This window comes from Ceratotherium simum, chromosome 11, assembly GCF_057802395.1.
Source record: "Ceratotherium simum simum isolate JZ-2026a chromosome 11, ASM5780239v1, whole genome shotgun sequence".
Classification (NCBI taxonomy): Eukaryota; Metazoa; Chordata; class Mammalia; order Perissodactyla; family Rhinocerotidae; genus Ceratotherium; species Ceratotherium simum.
In genome coordinates this window covers 37,431,612-37,451,505 of record NC_141910.1, presented here as the reverse complement: position 1 = coordinate 37,451,505, position 19,894 = coordinate 37,431,612, and the positions used below count along the sequence as shown (strand labels likewise).

Below are 19,894 nucleotides of genomic sequence, written 5' to 3'. Positions count from 1 at the left end.
AGAATAGTGATCCAAAGAAATGATGATATCCTGAACTAAGACAGTAACCACAGAAATCAAGAGGAGGCAAAATTCAAGATGCAATAAAATGGTAAAATAAGACAATGGTAAAATGGTAAATGGTAAAATAAGATGGTAAAATAGACAGCACTTGGTAACCAACAATGTATAATTGATGAAAGAGATACGAGTGAAAAATAACACATGGAGGAATGATCATGACAGTCAAGGAAATAAGAAATGCAGAAGTAGGCTATGTATTGTACATAGTCAACTAAATAAAATGGCTGCAAAACAACATAGTCTGTATGATCTCTTTACATACATACACACGATGGAGAAAAGTCTGGTTAACAACAATTATCTCCAGGCAGTGAAATTATGTGGTTTTCTTCTTTGTATTTTGCTGATTCTTTCAGTTTTTCTACATTAGGACAGATTTCTTTTTAATTAGAGAATTAAAGTTATAATTTAAACAAAAAACCAACATCAGTTGGGAGTTTTCCACCTCAATTGCTGTTCAGGTAATTACAAGTATTTCTATCAAGAGACACATCTGTAGACAATGTCTGCAAATCAACTTATGGACTGAAATAGGATATATTTTTTTTAACCACAGGCATTTTAGAAAAAGAGAAGGAAAGTGCTCTTGCTTGCCCACTGCTAATGGAAGTCAGAGAAAGATTATACATTAAACAACACCACATCAAACTGCTTACATTAAACCTCAATGAAATTATTCCACAGGCAGTGAAGCTACTCAAATCAAATATATGCAAAAATGTCAAAAGCGTCAATGGATATTATATGCAACATGAGAAAACAAGAAAAAATATACAAAAAGAAATGAAATTGTAAATAAGATAATTTTTTTTCCTTAAGAATCCCTTATTTATAAATTTTATGCCCAGCACTCAAAATCAAGAGATGCTACTTCACACAGACTTGAAATGAAATAGGATTCCAAAAGAAACAATATTTTTAAGCGATGTCTGGGCTAAAAAGGATGAATCAAGAGAATGAACGACTGATAAAAAGAAGTTGGACAAAGGAGCTATGTGTCCTTTTTAATAGTACCTCCTCACTCCCTGCTCTAAACACCTCCAAAATCAATGGCCAAGTCTAGTAAAAGAAAAATAGACAAATATTATAAGGGCTGCTATAAATTCTAGTGAGACTGAAGAGATGGCTGGAAATCTATAGTTCCCCGGTAACCCTTGCTGAAACCTATAACTAAGTGAGACTGAAGAAAATCTGTAGCACATAGGAAGGAATGTAGGAGGGAATGGTTGGTTTCTAAAGACTAAGACAAAGGCTAGAGAGAAGCTGGAAGAGGGTTTTTGCCTCTCAACATTTCTTTCCATCTCCTCCCCTAAAAACAACTCTGCACCTCACCTCTTTTGCAGTTCTTCTTTGTAACTCTTAGTCCTTCTGCTAGTCCATTTAAATCGTCACTTTAATAATCCTCTAATATTTGTTCATCATTGCTGATAACTGTTCATCCAAACAACTCTCATTTGGAGTTAAAAACATATATATTAGCTTGCTACTATTCATAGTAATAAATTCATCATGTATTCCACTGATTTCCTTATGCTTTTTTTTGGCTCTCTTACCTCTAAAAACTGCTTCCAACTAACTTCTCCATTAACTTCTTAGTTGTTTCTCCCAAGCCAAATTTGTCATCAATAAAACCATTTGTTTGGCTTGGTTGTCAAATTGCAAGACTGGTATCGCAGAACTGGAAGGGGTACATATTAAGTAGTCAAGATTTCAAAAGCATATCATAATCAAGAGCTATGGTTTGTGATCTATGCATGTGAATGCCTCTACAGATTGAAATCTAGGCTTAAATTTAGGACTTTGTGATTCTGACTCAGTTCTTTGGATTGGTTAATCAATCAACAAATATTTCCTACACACTTTAATGGGCCTTTACCATACACAATAATAAACAGCACACAAAATTAAATAACACAAGATGCATACCTGAACTCTCTACAGAGGAGAGGATAAATAAGGCGTTTAAAGGAATCATCCAGTGAACTGTATAAGATCTTCATTAACTCTGGCCTTGCAAAGCCTCGTGGTCTCCACCTGCAAAAAAGAAAAGCCTATACTAAAATTGATGCAACAATAATAAGACCATGAAATGGCTCCTGAAAGAGGGAAGAAGAAGTGAAACAGAATAGGGGGAAAAACTTTATTGAAGCCAAAGTAACATAATCTGTGAGGAGAGACTGTGATGTCTGGAAATTATTACTATGACATCTGGACTTCTTATTTTTAAAAACCTGGTAACCATGGTCACAAATAAAACTTAAGGGAGGAAAAAGCTTTCCTATTCTGGGAAGAGTCTCCAAAGCATTATTAATAATGGTCAAAATATTAAGATATAAGAAAGTCACCAAAAAATTACTAAAGCACTGCTATGGACTGAATTATGTCCCCTAAAATAAATATGTTGAAGCCCTAACCACCAATGTGATGGTATTTGGAGATGGGGCCTTTGGGAGACAATTAGGTTTAGATGAAGTCATGAGTATAGGGCCCTCATGATGGGATTAGAGCCCTTAGAGGAAGAGATATCAGAGAGCTCTCATGCTCGCTCACTCTCTCTCTCTCTCTCTCTCACCCCTCACGCGGTAAGGACATAGTGAGAAGGCAGCTGTGTGTCTGCAAGCCAAGAAGAGGGTTCTCTCACCAGGAACCAAATCAGCCTGCACCTTGACCTTAAACCTCACAGCCTCCAGAACTGAGAGAAAACAAATTTCTGTTGTTTATTTATCTTAAGTAAGCCACCCCGTCTATGGTATTCTGTTACGGCAGCCGAAGCTAAGACAAGCAATGTATCCTTCTTTTTCCATTTCTTTATCTCCTCCTGAGAGGTAAAGAAGATTGAGCAAAGGAGAAACTCTGTTGTAACCTGTGCCTCTTGCCATTCTTGAGCAGAACTCACTCTATTCCTCAAGTTGTACTGCTCCACCAGGCAGTATACCTACCAGGCAGATTATTAGCGGACACTGGAGAAAGAACAGTAAGAGAAAAAGGCAAGCTAAAAAGGACAAATTAGCCCTACCCCTTCTGTGTTTTCATCCATCTACAGCATCTCTGCTCTTGCCCTTCAGTGGCTCTTGAATAGAAACCAGTAATAAAATATTAAGTAATAAACCTTAGGGACACTGTCATCTCCCGTGATCAAATACTGGGCAGAAGATACGAACAGACATTTTTTTCAAAGAAGATATACAGATGGCCAAAAGACACATGAAAAGATGTTCAACATCACTAATTATTAGGGAAATGCAAATCAAAACTACAATGAGATATCACCTTACACCTGTTAGAACGGCTATAATTACCAAGTCAAAAAATAACAAATGATGGAGAGGATGTGGCGAAAAGGGAACCCTCATACACTGCTGGTAGGAATGTAAACTGGTACAGCCCATATGGAAAACAGTATGGAGATTTCTCAAAAACTTAAAAACCCCGGCTAAGAAATTAACTAAATTTCAATGAACAAACATTTAAGCATTTATAATGTGATATACCAAATGTTACATAATAACTAATTGAATCCCTTCCACAGAAGGGTATTATTTGAGTAGAATATAGTTTTGTTTGTTTTTTAATTTGAATAAAAGTGCTTTTAGGCAGGATATACATCCTTCCTTCAACCCAAATCCCTGTTACTCCCTACTGTCACCTTTACCTGAGGGCATGAGACATAGGGAGCAGTAGCATATGAATTAGAAACACATTATTATTATTAATTTGGGGAACACAATGTCAAGAAAGACGTCCCAGGGGCCAGCCTGGTGGCGTAGTGGTTAAGTTCACGTGCTCTGCTTCTGCAGCCCAGGGTTTGCAGGTTCAGATCCCGGGCGTGGACTGACACACTGCTTGTCAAGCCATGAGGTGGCAGTGTCCCATATAAAACAGAGGAGGATGGGCACAGATGTTAGCCCAGGGCCAATCTTCCTCAGCAAAAAGAGGAGGATTGGCAAGAGATGTTAGCTCAAGGCTAATCTTCCCCACAAAAAATTGAGCTAATCTTCCCCACAAAAAATAAATAAATAATAAAAAAAAGAAAGACGTCCCAGAAGAAACATCTGAGATAGGTTTTATTTTTTTTTTTAAAGATTTTATTTATTTATTTTTCCCCCAAGGCCCCAGTAGATAGTTGTATGTCATAGTTGCACATCCATTCTAGTTGCTGTATGTGGGACGCGGCCTCAGCATGGCCGGAGAAGCGGTGTGTCGGTGCTCGCCCGGGATCCGAACCCGGGCCGCCAGCAGCGGAGCGCGCGCACTTAACCACTAAGCCACGGGGCCGGCCCTGAGATAGGTTTTAAAAAATGAATTGTGGTTTACCAAGCAAGACAAGGGAATAAAAGCATTCTGGGAAGAAATCATAGCATATGTAAAAACTCAGAGGCATGAAAGAGCATGATAAATTCAAGTGACTACAAGTAGATTAGTACTGCTTGGGCACAAAGTGGCAGGATCAGGTCAGGGGAAGATAAGGCTAGAGACTACAGCAGTGGCCAGATCATTAAGAGTCTTATACACCATGCTATGGAGCTTGGCCAGTTAGGAGAGCCAACGTAGTCCTGAGTCATGGGCCAATAGGCTAGGAAAATAATCCTTAGAGGCAAGAAAGCCCTAATGGAGTGGTTTTTTTAATGTATGTATCTGATATCGGCTGGGGGTCATTCCCTTTAAAGCCAAATCAAGGTTTTCCTATTGCTTGTGGGGAAAACAACAGAAATCCTTAACATTACCTACCCAATCCCTCTGGAAGCCCCAATAGTCTTCCTTAAACCTCAAGATCCTCCTTTGATGTGACTGCTCAGCTCCCTTCTCCCTGCTCCCCTCTCTGGAACAGAGTGCTATGGTCTATCTCATACTTGAGGATGCTTCAATTATACCCAATCACAGTTGACCTTTAGATCACCAGACCCAGCCCTGAAAGGTAACAGCTATATTCATTTGCTACATTACAAAAACTTCTTTTTGTTCCTTATCCCATACCAATTTCTGTCCCTTGACTGGCTTCCTGGGATCTATTCATTTGCACATGAAGGGACCTGAAATAGTATAGTGAAGTCACAGACCTTATTATATCTAAACTTAAAGTAAATGCAGTGGGTTTGCCATATAGGATATCATCTTACAACGTGACTCTTCCTCTAATTCAATAGTTAAACATCTCTGGATAAAACTAAGAAGGACCTCACTTTAACCAAATTCCACAATACAAAACACATGCTATATAAGATGTGCACAGTGAAGCACACAAATTAAGGCAGGAGTCACAAAATCAAATATCTATAGGGGCCAGGAAAGTACTGTAAATAACTGAAGAAGATCCATCACCTATACTGTAAGTTTTTGACAGAGACATGCTTTGTTCACTCACTACAGACAAAGAAATATTCTCCACTTTGTGAAAGAAATATGCTCCCCCACTTCTTTTTTTTTTTTTTTTTCTTTTAATTTTTGTTTATTGCAGTAACATTGGTTTATAACATTGTAAAAATTTCAGGTGTACATCATTGTACTTCTATTTCTGCATGGACCACATCATGTTCACCACCAAAATACTAATTACAACCCATCACCACACACATGCACCGAATTATCCCTTTCATCCTCCTCCCTCCCCCCTCCCCTCTGGCAACCACCAATCCAATCTCTGTCCCTATGTATCCGTCCATTGTTGTCACTATCTACTACTTAATGAAGGAAATCATACGGTATTTGACCTTCTCCCTCTGACTTATTTCACTTTGCATTATACGCTCAATGTCCATCCATGTTGTCACAAATGGCTGGATTTCGTCGTTTCTTATGGCTGAGTAGTATTCCATTGTGTATATATACCACAGCTTCTTTATCCATTCGTCCCTTGATGGGCACTTAGGTTGCTTCCAAGTCTTGGCTATCGTGAATTGCAGCTCCCCCACTTCTTATCTATAGATATAAAGGCAGGCTCTTTCCATCTAGATTTCATTTTCCCACATTTAAAAGAGAAATGGATATAGGATATATTTCCCCTTAAATCTACCACATGAAAAAAAGTAGTACCATTTTAGTGTAGCATTTTCTCAAAGTGACGAGATAGACATTTGGGAACAGAATAATTTACTTTACAAGACTGTTCCATGCATTGGCACTAAAAGCTAGTTTAAAAAAAGAAAAAAGGCTAGTATCCAGCCCCAGCAATTTATCTGACAACCACCAAAAATGTCCCCACATATTTTCAAACACCCTCTTGTAGGGGTGGGAATGGGAAGCAGGACTGTTCCCAACTGAGAACCACTGGGGGTTCTGACACGGGGTAGGGAGGACTGTTGCAAAGCAGACTACATGCTTCTATCTAGGGGGCCAACTCAGCTTCAGCGAATTGTTTCCATACCAGAAAGCAGGGCCAGTGATGCCAGATCATGTTTTTCAGAAAAAGTCACAAACACGTATTTTATGTGACATTCTTAAAATTCTCAAATATTGGCAACTTACTCAAATACTAAGATTACTAAAACACTTTGTAGGCCACAATTATATAAAAATCCAAACAAAATATTTTAATAGGCAGGATTTGTCCTAACAGCAGCCAATACTTTAAAGTATTAAAATCCCTTTCTCAGAGACATTCTCTTCAATTTCCAAATCCTGGGAACACCTTCCATTCATGACCATCTCATTAGAACCCATAAACATCTTAGTAATACTAAGTATTTACAGTGGATCAAAACAACATAAAATATGGCTAAGCAAGGATATTGAAGATCTGAACAACAAACAACCAACAGGATCTAACTGACATATACAGATCAATAAACCCAACAGCAGAATTCATTTTTCTTTTTCAAGGGCCCGTGGAACATTTACCAAGGTAGATCATATCCTGGGCCATAAAACAAACCTCAACAAATTTAAAAGAATTTAAATCATACAAGAGTTATGTTCTCTGACCGTAATGCAATCAAACCAGAAATGAGTAACAGAAAGAAAACAAGAAAATCTCTAAACACTTAGAAATTAAACACACTTCCAAAACATCAGGGGTCAAAGAGGAAGTCTCAAAGGAGATTTTAAAAATGTACACACCTGAATAAAGATAAAAATGTAACATTAAAATATGTGAGACACAGCTAAAGCAGTACTGAGAGGGAAATTAAAAGCACTAAATCCTCATACCAAAAAAAAAAACAAAACAAGATCTCAAATCAATAATCTAAGTTCCTACCTCAAGAGACAGGAAAAAGAAAAGCAAAATAAAGCCAAAGCAACCCAAGGGAAAAAATAATAAATATGAGAGCAGAAATCAATGTAATTGAAAATAGGAAAATAATTTTAAAAATATCAATGATAGAAAAATCTGGTTCTTCAAAAAAAAATAAATAAAATTAGGGACGGCCCAGTGGCGTAGTGGTTAAGTTCGTGTGCTCCGCTTGAGCAACCTGGGGTTCACAGGTTCAGATCCCGGGCGCAGACCTAAACACCGTTTATCAAGCCAGGCTGTGGCAGGCATCCCACATATAAAATAGAGGAAGATGGGCATGGATGTTAGCCCAGGGCCAATCTTCCTCAGCAAAAAGAGGAGGATTAGCAACAGATGTTAGCTCAGGGCTAATCTTCCTCACCAAAAAATAAATAAATAAGCAAGTAAATAAATAAATAAATTTTAAAAATTGATAAATTTCTAGTAAGATTGACAAAAACAAAAAATGAGAAGATATACAAATCATTAAGATCAGGAATAAAACAAAGGATATCACTTCACATCCTACAGATATTAAAAGGATAATAAAGAAATAGTACAAACTTTATGCTCATAAATTCGACAACATAAAAAAAAGGGATTCGATTTCCCAAAAGCCACAATTACTAAAACTCAACAAAGAAATTGAATTTTGTAATTAAAAAGCTTCCAAAAAAAAAAAAATCTCCAGGCGCAGATGATTTCCATGGAGAATTCTACCAAATTCTACCAAAGAAGAATTAACACCAATTTTACACAATCTCTTCCAGAAAAAAAAAAGAGAAAGAATTACTTCCCAATTTATTTTAAAAGGCCAGTAGCACCCTGATACTAAAACCAGACAAAGACCCTACAAAACAAAATACAAAAAAAAAACCAATATCTCTCATAAACTTATGCAAAAATCCTTGACAAAATATTAGCAAATCGAATCCAATAATGTACAAAAGAAGTGATGCATCATGACCAAGTGGGATTCATTCTTGGTATGAAAAGCTACCTTCAACATTTGAAAATCTATCAATGTGATCCACCATATCAACAGGCAAAAAAAGAAAAATCATATGATCATATCAATTGATGCAGAAAAAGTATTTCTCAAAATCCACCACCCTTTCATGGTTAAAAACTCTCAGCAAGTTAGTAGAGGGGAACTACCTCAATTTGAGATAAAGAATGTCTTCAAAAAACCTACGACTAACATCATACTTAACGGACAAAGGCAAATGCTGCCCCCAAAGATCAGGAACAAGGATGTCCATTCTCACCACTGGAAGTTCTAGCCATTGCAATAAGGCAAGAAAAAGAAATAAATAACATATAAACTATACAGCAAGAAATAAAACTGTCCCTATTTACAGATAACATGACAGTCTATGTAGAAAATTCCAAATAACCTTCCAAAAAACTTCTAGCATTAATAAGTAGATTCAGCAAAGTCAGAGGATACAAAATCAACACACAAAAATCTATCACATTTCTATTACTAGCAAGAAATACATGGAAACCAAAATTAAAACATAATACCATTTACAATCACTCCAAAGAAAATGAAATGCTTAGGTATAAACTTAACAAAACACATACAGGATCTCTATGCTGATGAAAGAAATCAAAGATAATCTAAACAAATGAAGAGACAAACCATGTCCATGGACTTGAAAGTTCAACATAGTAAAAAGGTCGACTTTCTCCAAAAAGATCTACAAGTTTAACGCAATTCCCATCAAAATCCCAGCAAGTTTTTTGTAAACAAGCTTTTTCTAAAATTTATATGGAAAGGCATAAGTTCTAGAATAGCTAAAATAATCTTGAAAAAGAAGAATAAAGTGGGAGGAATCACTACCTGATATTAAGGCCTGATATAGCTACAGTAATCAAGATAGTGTGGTATTGGTGACAGGATAGACACATATATCGGTGGAACACAACAGAGAACCCAGAAACAGATCCCCAGCGATATATACCCAATTGACTTTTGACAAAGATATAAAATCAGTTCAATGGAGGAAGGATAGCCTTTTCAAGAAATGGCCCTAGAGCAAACAGATATCCAGGTGCAAAAAAATGAAACAACCTAAACCTCACACCTTATACAAAAATTAGCTCAAATGGATGAAGGATTTAAATATAAAATGTAAAACTATAAAGCTTTTAGAAACTAATAAGGCTCAGTTTATTCATCTTAAAAATACAAGAGGAGACAATCCATGCATGTAAAGGATGGTGAATGGAACAAATATCATAGGACATTTGATCAAAATCTATTGAATGACTGTTATCTCCAGTCCAAATACCTACTTACCTTTGTCTGAAGTACCATGAAAATACTTTATTCAAATATTGGTTTAATTACTTTAATATATTTATTCTGTTTCTGTGTATCTAAGTGAGAGGATTCTGTTCAATTTAAGTCTGTATGCAAGGAGAGAACAGTAATTAATTAGCAAATAAATAGTGCCTATAGGACTATTAAGATCACAGCAGAATCCTTTAGCAATCACAGAAGACATGCAGAGGACAGGGATAGAACTGTGGGTCCCAGACTCTATTTGAGAATAGAAATTCACTCATCAAGTCAAAGACAAAAATCTGCAAGCTCAAGAACACAAGTTCGGGTCATTATAGAATGCAAGCCATGCATAGGGAACTGTTGAGATCATTCCTTCACATATGTTTTTGTTTAAAGAGCAAATGCAGAAACTTGGATTACTGAAGTTCTCACAAACATAATAACTATTTCAGCATCTGAAAAGCTCAGAAATCTTCTTCATACTTACTCTCTTATACATAGAATGAGGAATTGTTCAGTGGCCAAAGTTGGACCTAGATATTGTTTTCAATACTAATACATTAGTATAAATGTATTCTTCCTTGCTATTCTAATTAACTTAGATAATAACAAGAGTTTCATTTAAATCAGTCCTTGCCCTAATTATATAGTACTATATATATTTATAGCATGATAGTAAGTAAATGGTACCACCATCTATCTTGTTCATGCCATACAGGTGTCATTCTTCACTTCACCTCTTTCCCTAACCAATGTACTCACTATCTAATCAGATATCTTGTCCTATCCTTGTAGACTCCTAAATATTGCTCAAATTTGCCTACTTATTTCCTATTGCTACCATCCTAGTCCAAGCCAGCATCATCTCTTGCCCCCACATCTACTCTTGGTTCCCTCCAAATAATTCTCTATACTGCAGCCAGAGTGATCTTCTTAAAATGCAAACTGATCATCACACTCCTCTGTTTAAATTCCTTATTGGCTTTCCATCACCCTTAAGATAAAGAACAAAATCCTTAGCATGCCTAGAAAGCCAGGTATCATCTGGCCCTTGCCTATATCTCAGTCTTCATTTCTTGTTCTTTCTTCTTCTTCTCCTTCAGTCTCTGACCTACATACACGCCTAGCCAGGACTCCATTAGGGCTCCCTGATAAACTCTTATGATATACTACACTTCTCTTTTGTGATCTCAGTGTACTCTTAACCATTTGCTCAGTATCTTCTTCATTAAACTACATTGTCATCAAGGACAGAGAGCATATTTGTCTGGTTCACAGGAGGATCCCCAACATCCAGCACATGACTTGAATGGATGAATACATACGAGAGGTGGAAGGTGGGAGATGTAGGGACAAAGAGAGTCAAAAAAAGAAGAAGAAAAAATGCGAGTAAGCATCTCAAGTCATTCAAATGTGTTTAAAAAAAAAATTCCTTGAGAATGGTTCTTGAGTTCCCAGAGAAGTATTTTAGCTAGCTCGTGCTTTAGTTCGTTAGTTCCCATAGAAGTTTTCTTCAATTCTCTATATAAAGAGAAACTTCTAGACCGTGACTGAAAATTATATCACTATACCATAGTGACGTAAAATATTATAGTATAGGTTAAATAATATATATTCAATTGGAGTAGAACAGAATAAAATAAACTATAGATAAGCCAAGGAAAAGTAATTAAATAACTACAAGGAAAACCATTTCTTCATATTTACTTAGTACAAAGATAATAGATTAAAAGCATAATTAATACTTCCTTAACTATTGAAGACAGACTGTGATACTGAGTATTATGAATATTCATAGGAAAATAAGCTAGAAGTTGTCCTCAATTTACTGTGATCTATTTATAAAAAATATTTCTAAAAAGGAAATTAGCACAATAATCCCACCACTTTGTAATAACAGATATTATCAAAGGCTACACAATTACATGGAATATCATTTAATTCTCTCAAATCTGTGAGAAAGGTATTACTCAACATTTTAAGGATAATAAAATTGAGGAAAAAATTAAGTAACATGTTCATAATCACAAGGGTAGGAAGTAATATAAGTGGAATTCAAACTTCTTAGGATTCTTTGAGTTTCATCATATCTTAATTAAAATGATCTAATTTCTTAATACAATTTTTTAAATCTAGGATTTCTTTTAGGTATTTGCTTCCTTTTTATTTTTAATGGAATTTATTTATTCACAAAGGAAATAAGCATTCATTTAAAAAAGTGACAACTGGGCCGGCCCCGTGGCTTAGCGGTTAAGTGCGTGCGCTCCGCTGCTGGCGGCCCGGGTTTGGATCCCGGGCGCACACTGACGCACTGCTTCTCCGGCCAAGCTGAGGCCGTGTCCCACATACAGCAACTAGAAGGATGTGCAGCTATGACATACAACTACATACTGGGGCTTTGGGGGGGAAAATAAATAAATAAATAAAATTTTTAAAAAAAGTGACTATACAGAACAGTATACAATAGAAAATTAAAATCTCACACCAGAGCTAAGGTGAACTATTTATATCTTTTCAGACATTTTCCTACACATACATAGACATATTTTTTGCCATTAATGAGATCATACTATAAATACTTATTATAAATTGCCTTTTTATCCTAGTAAGACATGTTTACATTTCAACTTGAGCTCTATCTCAACTTTTTCAAAATGGCTGCACAGAATTCCATTGTATGAATGTAACATAATTGGCTTAAGCAATTTACCTACTGACTGACATTTAGATGGTTGTTTTACTTGATGGGTCCTTGGTTAGCATTATTTGGTCATTCAGTAAGCTGATCCTTCATGGAACTGGCTTTTGGCAAACTGGCTTCCAACGAACTCACACAAGAACTATGTTGGATGAGAGAGCTAATTCCCCAAGTACACAACACTTCTTCTTCTCAAAGAATAATTCATCCAACTCTTCAAGTAACTCCCAGCAACCTCTCTAACCTAAGGTCACACAGAACCAGCTATTGATGACCATACCCAAAATCCAGATCTCCTAACTGCTAGGCAAGCCACTTTGCATCAGTTTTCTCACTGGTTAAATGGTAGCTACAAATCTGCTCTACTAACCAAATAGATTGTTGTGAGGATCAAATACACTCTGAAGTTAAAACTTAAAGTTAAAACTGCTATACAAACATGTGGTGCTATTTTAAAAGGCTCCCTTAACAAACAAAAAAGGATAATAAAAAGTTACATAAGTTTAGAAATTTCTCTGAAATACCCGATAAATTTAATGTTTGTTTCAATCATCCTTAATGTGCAAAATATTTTAGGTAAACTACATACAGTATGTCTAGGGATTTATATTATAATATCCGATAAATTTTTGTTTCAATTATCCTTAGTGAACAAAATATTTCAGATATGCTATATACAGTATGTTTTTGTTAATTTATTTTTTCACAAGAGAAAACATGCTCTTTATAAAAGATTCAAGTGGTACAGAAAAGTATTAAAGTAAGAGTCCCTCTCCCCAGAGATAACCACTATTAATAATTCTTATGTACCCTCCCAGCTATTTTCTATTGAAACATACACAACATATATACTTTTATTTTGGTGAGGAAGATCAGCCCTGAGCTAACATCCAATGCCAATCCTCCTCTTTTTTACTGAGGAAAATTGGCCCTGGGCTAACAACTGTCCCCATCTTCCTCTACTTTATATGGGATGCCGCCACACCTTGGCTTGACAAGTGGTGCATCGGTACAGGCCCGGGATCCGAACCTGCGAACCCCAGGCCGCCGAAGCAGAGCGCACGCACTTAACTGCTGCGTCACCAGGCTGGCCCCTATACTTATTTTTTTAATGTGAAAACAACACTATATCCACTGTCTGTCATTTTTTTTTTTTTACATAACGGACTTCTTTCCATACCAGTACATGTCGATCTCAGTATGGTATTTTAGAAACAAAAGAAAGGAAATTCTGCAAAAATTTATAAACAGACCTATTCTGGATGCACCATCTACAGAATTCATTCTTCACTCCATCAGAAATGTTGACCTTGACTGTCAGTATCTTCAAATTTTCTCCACGGTTAATTGCCAGAATCTGAGTGCAAATACATATGACAAAGACTGATGATCCACAAAATATATACATGACCAATTTAACCAGTCAACATTTGTGAAACAAACTGGGTGGTTATCCAGCCTACAGCTATATAAATTATTTACTCATTTATTTACTATGAATGTATTCAAAATTAATCATTTATTTATATTTTTTCAAGTTTTTAAAAAATAAAATACAACTACAAAGCCTATGACATTCACAGGAAGAGACTGATGATCTAAAATCTCATTTCACATTCTACTAATTGAAAACACTTGATCATCTTTAGTTAGAAAGATATACCTTTTATATTTGTGAAAAGATATTGCTAAGATAAATACAAATATGGAAATTCCTAAGTGGAATATTTAATAACTAATACTGGTTACCATTTACTGACCACTTACTATTTGTCAGGCCCATCTAAGCACTTTACATGCATTATCTCATTTAATCTTCAAAGCCACAAGTGATGTATTATTATTTCCATTTTATATTATAATTTTTCTAAGACTAACTTGTTCCAAATCACAAAGCTAGCAAGTAGCAAAGGAGGTCTTTAAACTTAGATCAACTTGTCCATGCTCTTAATTAATATATTAAAAGAGCAATTGTGTTAGAACACATTGAAAACACTCCTTAAAGAGGAGCAAACAAACCTAAAGCAAGCAGAAGGAAAAAAATAATAAAGAATAGAGGGACAATTAATAAAACAGAGGGGGCCAGCCCCATGGAGTGGCGGTTAAGCACGCGCTCTGCTGCTGGCGGCCGGGGTTCAGATCCCAGGTGCACACCAATGCACCCCTTGTCAGGCCATGCTGTGGCAGCGTCCCATATAAAGTAGAGGAAGATGGGCACGGATGTTAGCCCAGGGCCAGTCTTCCTCAGCAAAAAGAGGAGGATTGGCATGGATGTTAGCTCAGAGCTGATCTTCCTCACAAAAAAAATAAAAAATAAATAAAACAGAGAAAAGAAAAACAATAGAAAATACCAAAACAAAAGTTGGTTCTTTGAAAATATCAACAAAATTGACAACCCTTTCACTAGACCAACAGAGGAAAAAAAGAGGAAACATTCCAATTACCAAAATCTGGAATGAAAGAGGAGCCATTACTATGGATGTTATAGAAATAAAAAGGATCCTAAGAGAATACAATGAACAACTGTACATCAAATTAGATCACTTAAATAAAATGGACTAACTCCTAAAGAGACACAAACTGCCAAAACAGAATCAAATAGAAATAGAAAATCCATCACACAACTGAATAACAAAAAAACAAACAACCCAATCAAAAAATGGGCAGAGGAAATGAACAGACACTCCTCCAAAAAAGATATACAGATGGCCAATAGGCACATGAAAAGATGCTCAACATCACTAGTCATCAAGGAAATGCAAATCAAAACCACACTAAGATATCACCTTTCACCCGTCAGAATGGCTATAATCACCAAGACAAAAAGCAGCAAATGCTGGAGAGGCTGTGGAGAAATGGGAACCCTAATCCACTGCTGGTGGGAATGCAAACTGGTGCAGCCTCTATGGAAAACAGTATGGAGATTCCTCAAAGAATTAAAAATAGAAATATCTTATGATCCAGCTATCCCACTACTGGGTATCTACCCAACGAAACTGAAATCAACAATCCAAAGAGGCTTATGCACCCCTATGTTCATCACCGCATTATTCACTATAGCCAAGACATGGAAGCAACTCAAGTATCCCTCGACTGATGAATGGATAAAGAAGATGTGGTATATATATACCATGGAATACTACTCAGCCATAAAGAAAGACGAAATCGTCCCATTTGCAACAACATGGACGGACCTGGAGGGTATTATGTTAAGTGAAATAAGCCAGAAAGAGAAAGACAAGCAGGGCATGATTTCACTCATATGTGGAAGATAAACCAACACATGCACAGATAGAACTGTTTGGTGGTTACCAGGGGCTAGAGGGGTGGGGGGTGGGTACAAGGGGTGGAGGGATGCACTTACATGGTAAATGATAAACAATAATGTACAACAAATTTCACAATAAAAAAAAAAAAAGAAAGAAAATCCAAAAAGATCCATAACAAGAGACTGAAATAGTAATTTAAAAATTTCCCACAAAGAACTGCCCAGGCCCAGATGGCTTCACTGCTGAATTCTACCAAACATTTAAAGAATTAATACCAATTCTTCACGAACTCTTCCAAAAACTACAATAGAATAAAAAATTTCCCAACTCTTTCTATTCATTGATAGCAAAACCAGACAAAAACATCACAAGAAAAAATACAGACCATTATCTCTTATGAATACAGATGTAAAAATCCTCAATAAAATACAAGTAAACCAAATCCAGAAACATATAAAAAGGATTATACACCAGGATAAAGAGGGATTTATTTCAGGAATCTAAGGTTGGTTGGTCTAACATCCAAAAATCAATTAACCTAACCCATTATACCAATAGAATAAAAAACAAAAATTACACGATCATCTCAATAGATGCAGAAAGAATATTTGACGAAATCCAAGCAGTTGTTCATGATAAAAACATTGAACAAACTAGGACTAGAAGGCAACTTCTTCAACGTGATAAAGGGCACATACAACACCCCACAGATAACAACATATTTAATGGTGAAAGACTGGATGCTTTCCCTCTAGTATTACAAAGGTGTCTCCTCTTGCCACTTCTATTCAACATTGTACTGGAGGTTCTAGTCAGGGCAATTAGGAAAGAAAAATAAATAAAAGGCATTTAGACTGAAAACAAAGAAGTAAAACTATCTCTATTTGCCGATAATATGACTTTGTATATAGAAAATCCTAAGGAATTCTCTATAAAACTATTATAACCAATAGAGTTCAGCAAGGTTACAGGATGATCAATTTCTACACTAGCAATTAAACATTCTGAACATAAAATTAAAAAAAAAATTCCATTTACCATAGCACCAAAAGGAATAAAATAGTTAGGAATAATTTAACAAAAGAAGTGTACAATTTATACTCTGAAAACCACAAAATATTGATAAAAGAAACTAAAGCAGACCTAAATAAATAGAAAGACATCCCACATTCATGGATCAGAAAGCTTGATATTGCTAAGACGGCAATACTCTCCAAATTGATCTACAGATTGAACATAATCCCTATCAAATCCCAGCTAGCTTCTTTGCAGAAGCTGACAAACTCATTCTAAGATTCATATGGAAATTCAAGGGACACAGAACAGCCAAATCAGTTCTGAAAAAGAAGAAAAAAGTTGGAGAACTCCCATTTCCCCATTTCAAAACTTACTACAAAACTATAGTAATCAAGACAGTGTGGTACAGGCATAAAGATAGATATATAGACCAACAGAAAAGAACTGAGAGTCCAGAAATAAATCCACACATCTACGGTCAATTGATTTTCAACAAGGGTGCCAAGACAATTCAAGGGAGAAAATACAGTCTTTTCAACAAGTGAAGCTGACACAACTGGATAGCCACATGTAAAAGAATGAAGTTGGACCCCTTCCTCATATCATACACAAAAATTAGCTCAAAACTGGTCACAGACCTTAATATAAAAACTAAAGCTATAAAACTCTTAGAAGAAAATATAAGAGAAAATCTTCATGACTTTAAGGTCAGTAAGGCCTTAGATAAAACACCACAAGCATAATCAACAAAAAAAAAAAGATTGGACTTCAACAAAATTATAATTCTTGTACCTCAAAGGATAATCCTGTAATCCTGATAGCAAAGTAGACTTCAAGCTAAAAGCATTAAACAAGATAAGATAAAGGACACTACTATGTTAAAACCACATTCTGGTTTTGGAATACAACAAGGGGAATATATACCTACACTTTTAAAGATGCCCTTAGGTGTGACATCACCAAAATGGTGGAGTGGGAAACTCCAAAACTCCATCACTCTACAAAAGTAACAAATAAACTGACAAAAACTGTCAGAATCAACTTTTTCAGAGCTCTGGAATCAAAATCAAAAAATTACAACAACCAGAGTAACACTTAAAGAAGAAAGAAGCTGCAGAATTTTGGTAAAAGAGAACTTTTAACTTACCCACTTACCATCCCCTACTCTCCAGCTCAGCAGTGGCCATGAAGCTAACAGCCTACAATCTTGGTGCAGGTTGCTAGTACCAGAGGGAGCAACATGGACCTTATTCTCAAAAATTTGTGATTCTGTGTTTTGATCTGTCCGGTAGCTCCCCGAGGCATTGGCTCAAGGGCTTGTCTTTGTTTTGCCTGCCTCAGAGCTTTCCTGGGTGGCATTTGTTAAAAGTATTTAAAGGCAAACAGATTAGCCACAGTCTCAAGGGCTAATAATCTTAAGGGACAATAGTCAGGGATAAGGATTACAGTCAGGGCAATGGATAGACAGACCAAAAAACCTGGGAAAGAAGAGGCTGGGAAATGAGATATTTGAGGGGAAAGGACCTTTTTAAGCTCCTGCATATATTAGGAAAGCTAGAAGGCCACACACATGCTCAGGACTAGACATACGCTCTGAAAAGACCTGAGAAGACCTTAAGCTTTCACCTCTGACTGACCTTTGGGATCCATGCAAAGAGGAAGTGAAGGCTAATGCAGAGTTGTAAACAGTCTTGCTAAGCGTTGAAGGAGTGTCCCAACACAGACCCCCTCTGCAAGAACTAGGAGAGTTTGTTTTTTGTTTTGGCTTCAGGCATTTAAGGAAATCTGTCAAATAACTAGCTGTCCACTAAGCTAATGAAACAGAGCCTTTGGTGACCACATATGATAAAGAATACAGACTTTACAAAAATGGTTTAGAAGTCACTAAACAAACAAACAACAAAATCCACAACAGCAGCAACAACAAATGCTGGGGAGGGGGAGAATCTGATTTTTAGTGTTATCAACTTATAGTATTCAAAATGTCCAGTTTTTAACAAAAAATTACAAGGCATGCAAAGAAGCAAAAAAGTCTGACTCATCTACAGGAAAACAAGAAATTAAAAGAAACTGTCCCTGAGGAAGCTCAGACATTGGCCTTACTAGACAGACTTTAAATCAACTGTCTTAAATATGCTCAGAGTTAAAGGAAATCAGGACAGAGACCTAAAGGAAACCAGGAGAATGTTGTCTCAACAAGTATAGAATAAAATAAAGAGTTGGAAATTATAAAAAGGGACCAAATAGAAATTCTAGAGCTGAAAAGTACAATAACTGAAATGAAAAATTCACTAGAGGTGTTCAATAGCAAATTTGAGCAAGCAGAAGAAAGAATCAGCAAACTTGAAGACAGTTCAACTGAGATTATAGAGTTTGAGAAGAAAAAAGAAAAAAAAGAAATGAACAGAGGGCCGGCCCCGTGGCTTGGTGGTTAAGTGCGCGCGCTCTGATGCTGGTGGCCCGGGTTCGGATCCCGGGTGTGCACCGAGGCACCACTTCTCTGTCCATCCTGAGGCCAAGTCCCACATACAGCAACTAGAAGGATGTGCAGCTATGACATGCAACTATCTACTGGGGCTTTGGGGGGGAAAATAAATAAAATAAAATCTTAAAAAAAAAAAAAAAGAAATGAACAGAGACTAAGACACCTGTGGGACACAATCAAGCATACCAACATACATATAATGGGAGAGCCAGGAGAGAAGAGAAAGAGGCAGAAAGAACATTTTAAGAAATAATGGCCAAAAATTTCCCAATTTTGATGAAAAACATTAATCTACACCTCCAAGAATCACAATAAACTCCAAGAAGGATAAACTCAAAGAGATCCACAGCAAGACACATTATAATCCGTCAAAAGCCAAAGACAGAGAATCTTAAATGAAACGAAAGAAGTAAATCATCATGTGCAAGGGCTCAGTAAGATCAGGAGCTGATTCCTCATCAAAAACTATGGAGACCAGAAGACAGTAGGATGACATATTCAAAGTGCTAAAAGAAAAAACTGTCAATCAAGAATTCTATATCAGGGGGCCGGCTCAATGGCATAGTGTTTAAGTTTACACGCTATGCTTCAGTGGCCCGGGGTTCACGGGTTCAGATCCTGGCGTGGACCTACACACTGCTCATCAAGCCATGCTGTGGCTGTGTCCCACATACAAATAGAGAAAGACTGGCACAGATGTTAGCTCAGGGACAATCTTCCTCAAGCAAAAAGAGGAGGATTGGCAACAGATGTTAGCTCAGGGCCAATCTTCTTCACACACACACAAAAAAAGAATTCTATAGCCAGAAAAATCCATCCTCCAAAAATGAAGGCAATGTTTAATGGGATAGAGTTTCAGTTT

At 36.5% G+C, this 19,894-nt stretch overlaps 1 protein-coding gene across 3 annotated transcripts in view; it reads right to left on the bottom strand.

Moving 5' to 3' along the window:
* SRBD1 (S1 RNA binding domain 1) overlaps positions 1 to 19,894 on the bottom strand; it is a 213,504-nt gene that overhangs the window by 155,861 nt on the left and 37,749 nt on the right. For all 3 annotated transcript variants that reach the window (XM_004436692.3, XM_004436691.2, XM_087436821.1), the window contains exons 10-11: positions 13,515 to 13,618; positions 1,990 to 2,097 (exon numbers count right to left, since the gene is read on the bottom strand). In XM_004436692.3, coding sequence (XP_004436749.3) covers positions 1,990 to 2,097; positions 13,515 to 13,618 — 212 coding nt within the window. The remainder of the gene's footprint in view (positions 1 to 1,989; positions 2,098 to 13,514; positions 13,619 to 19,894) is intronic.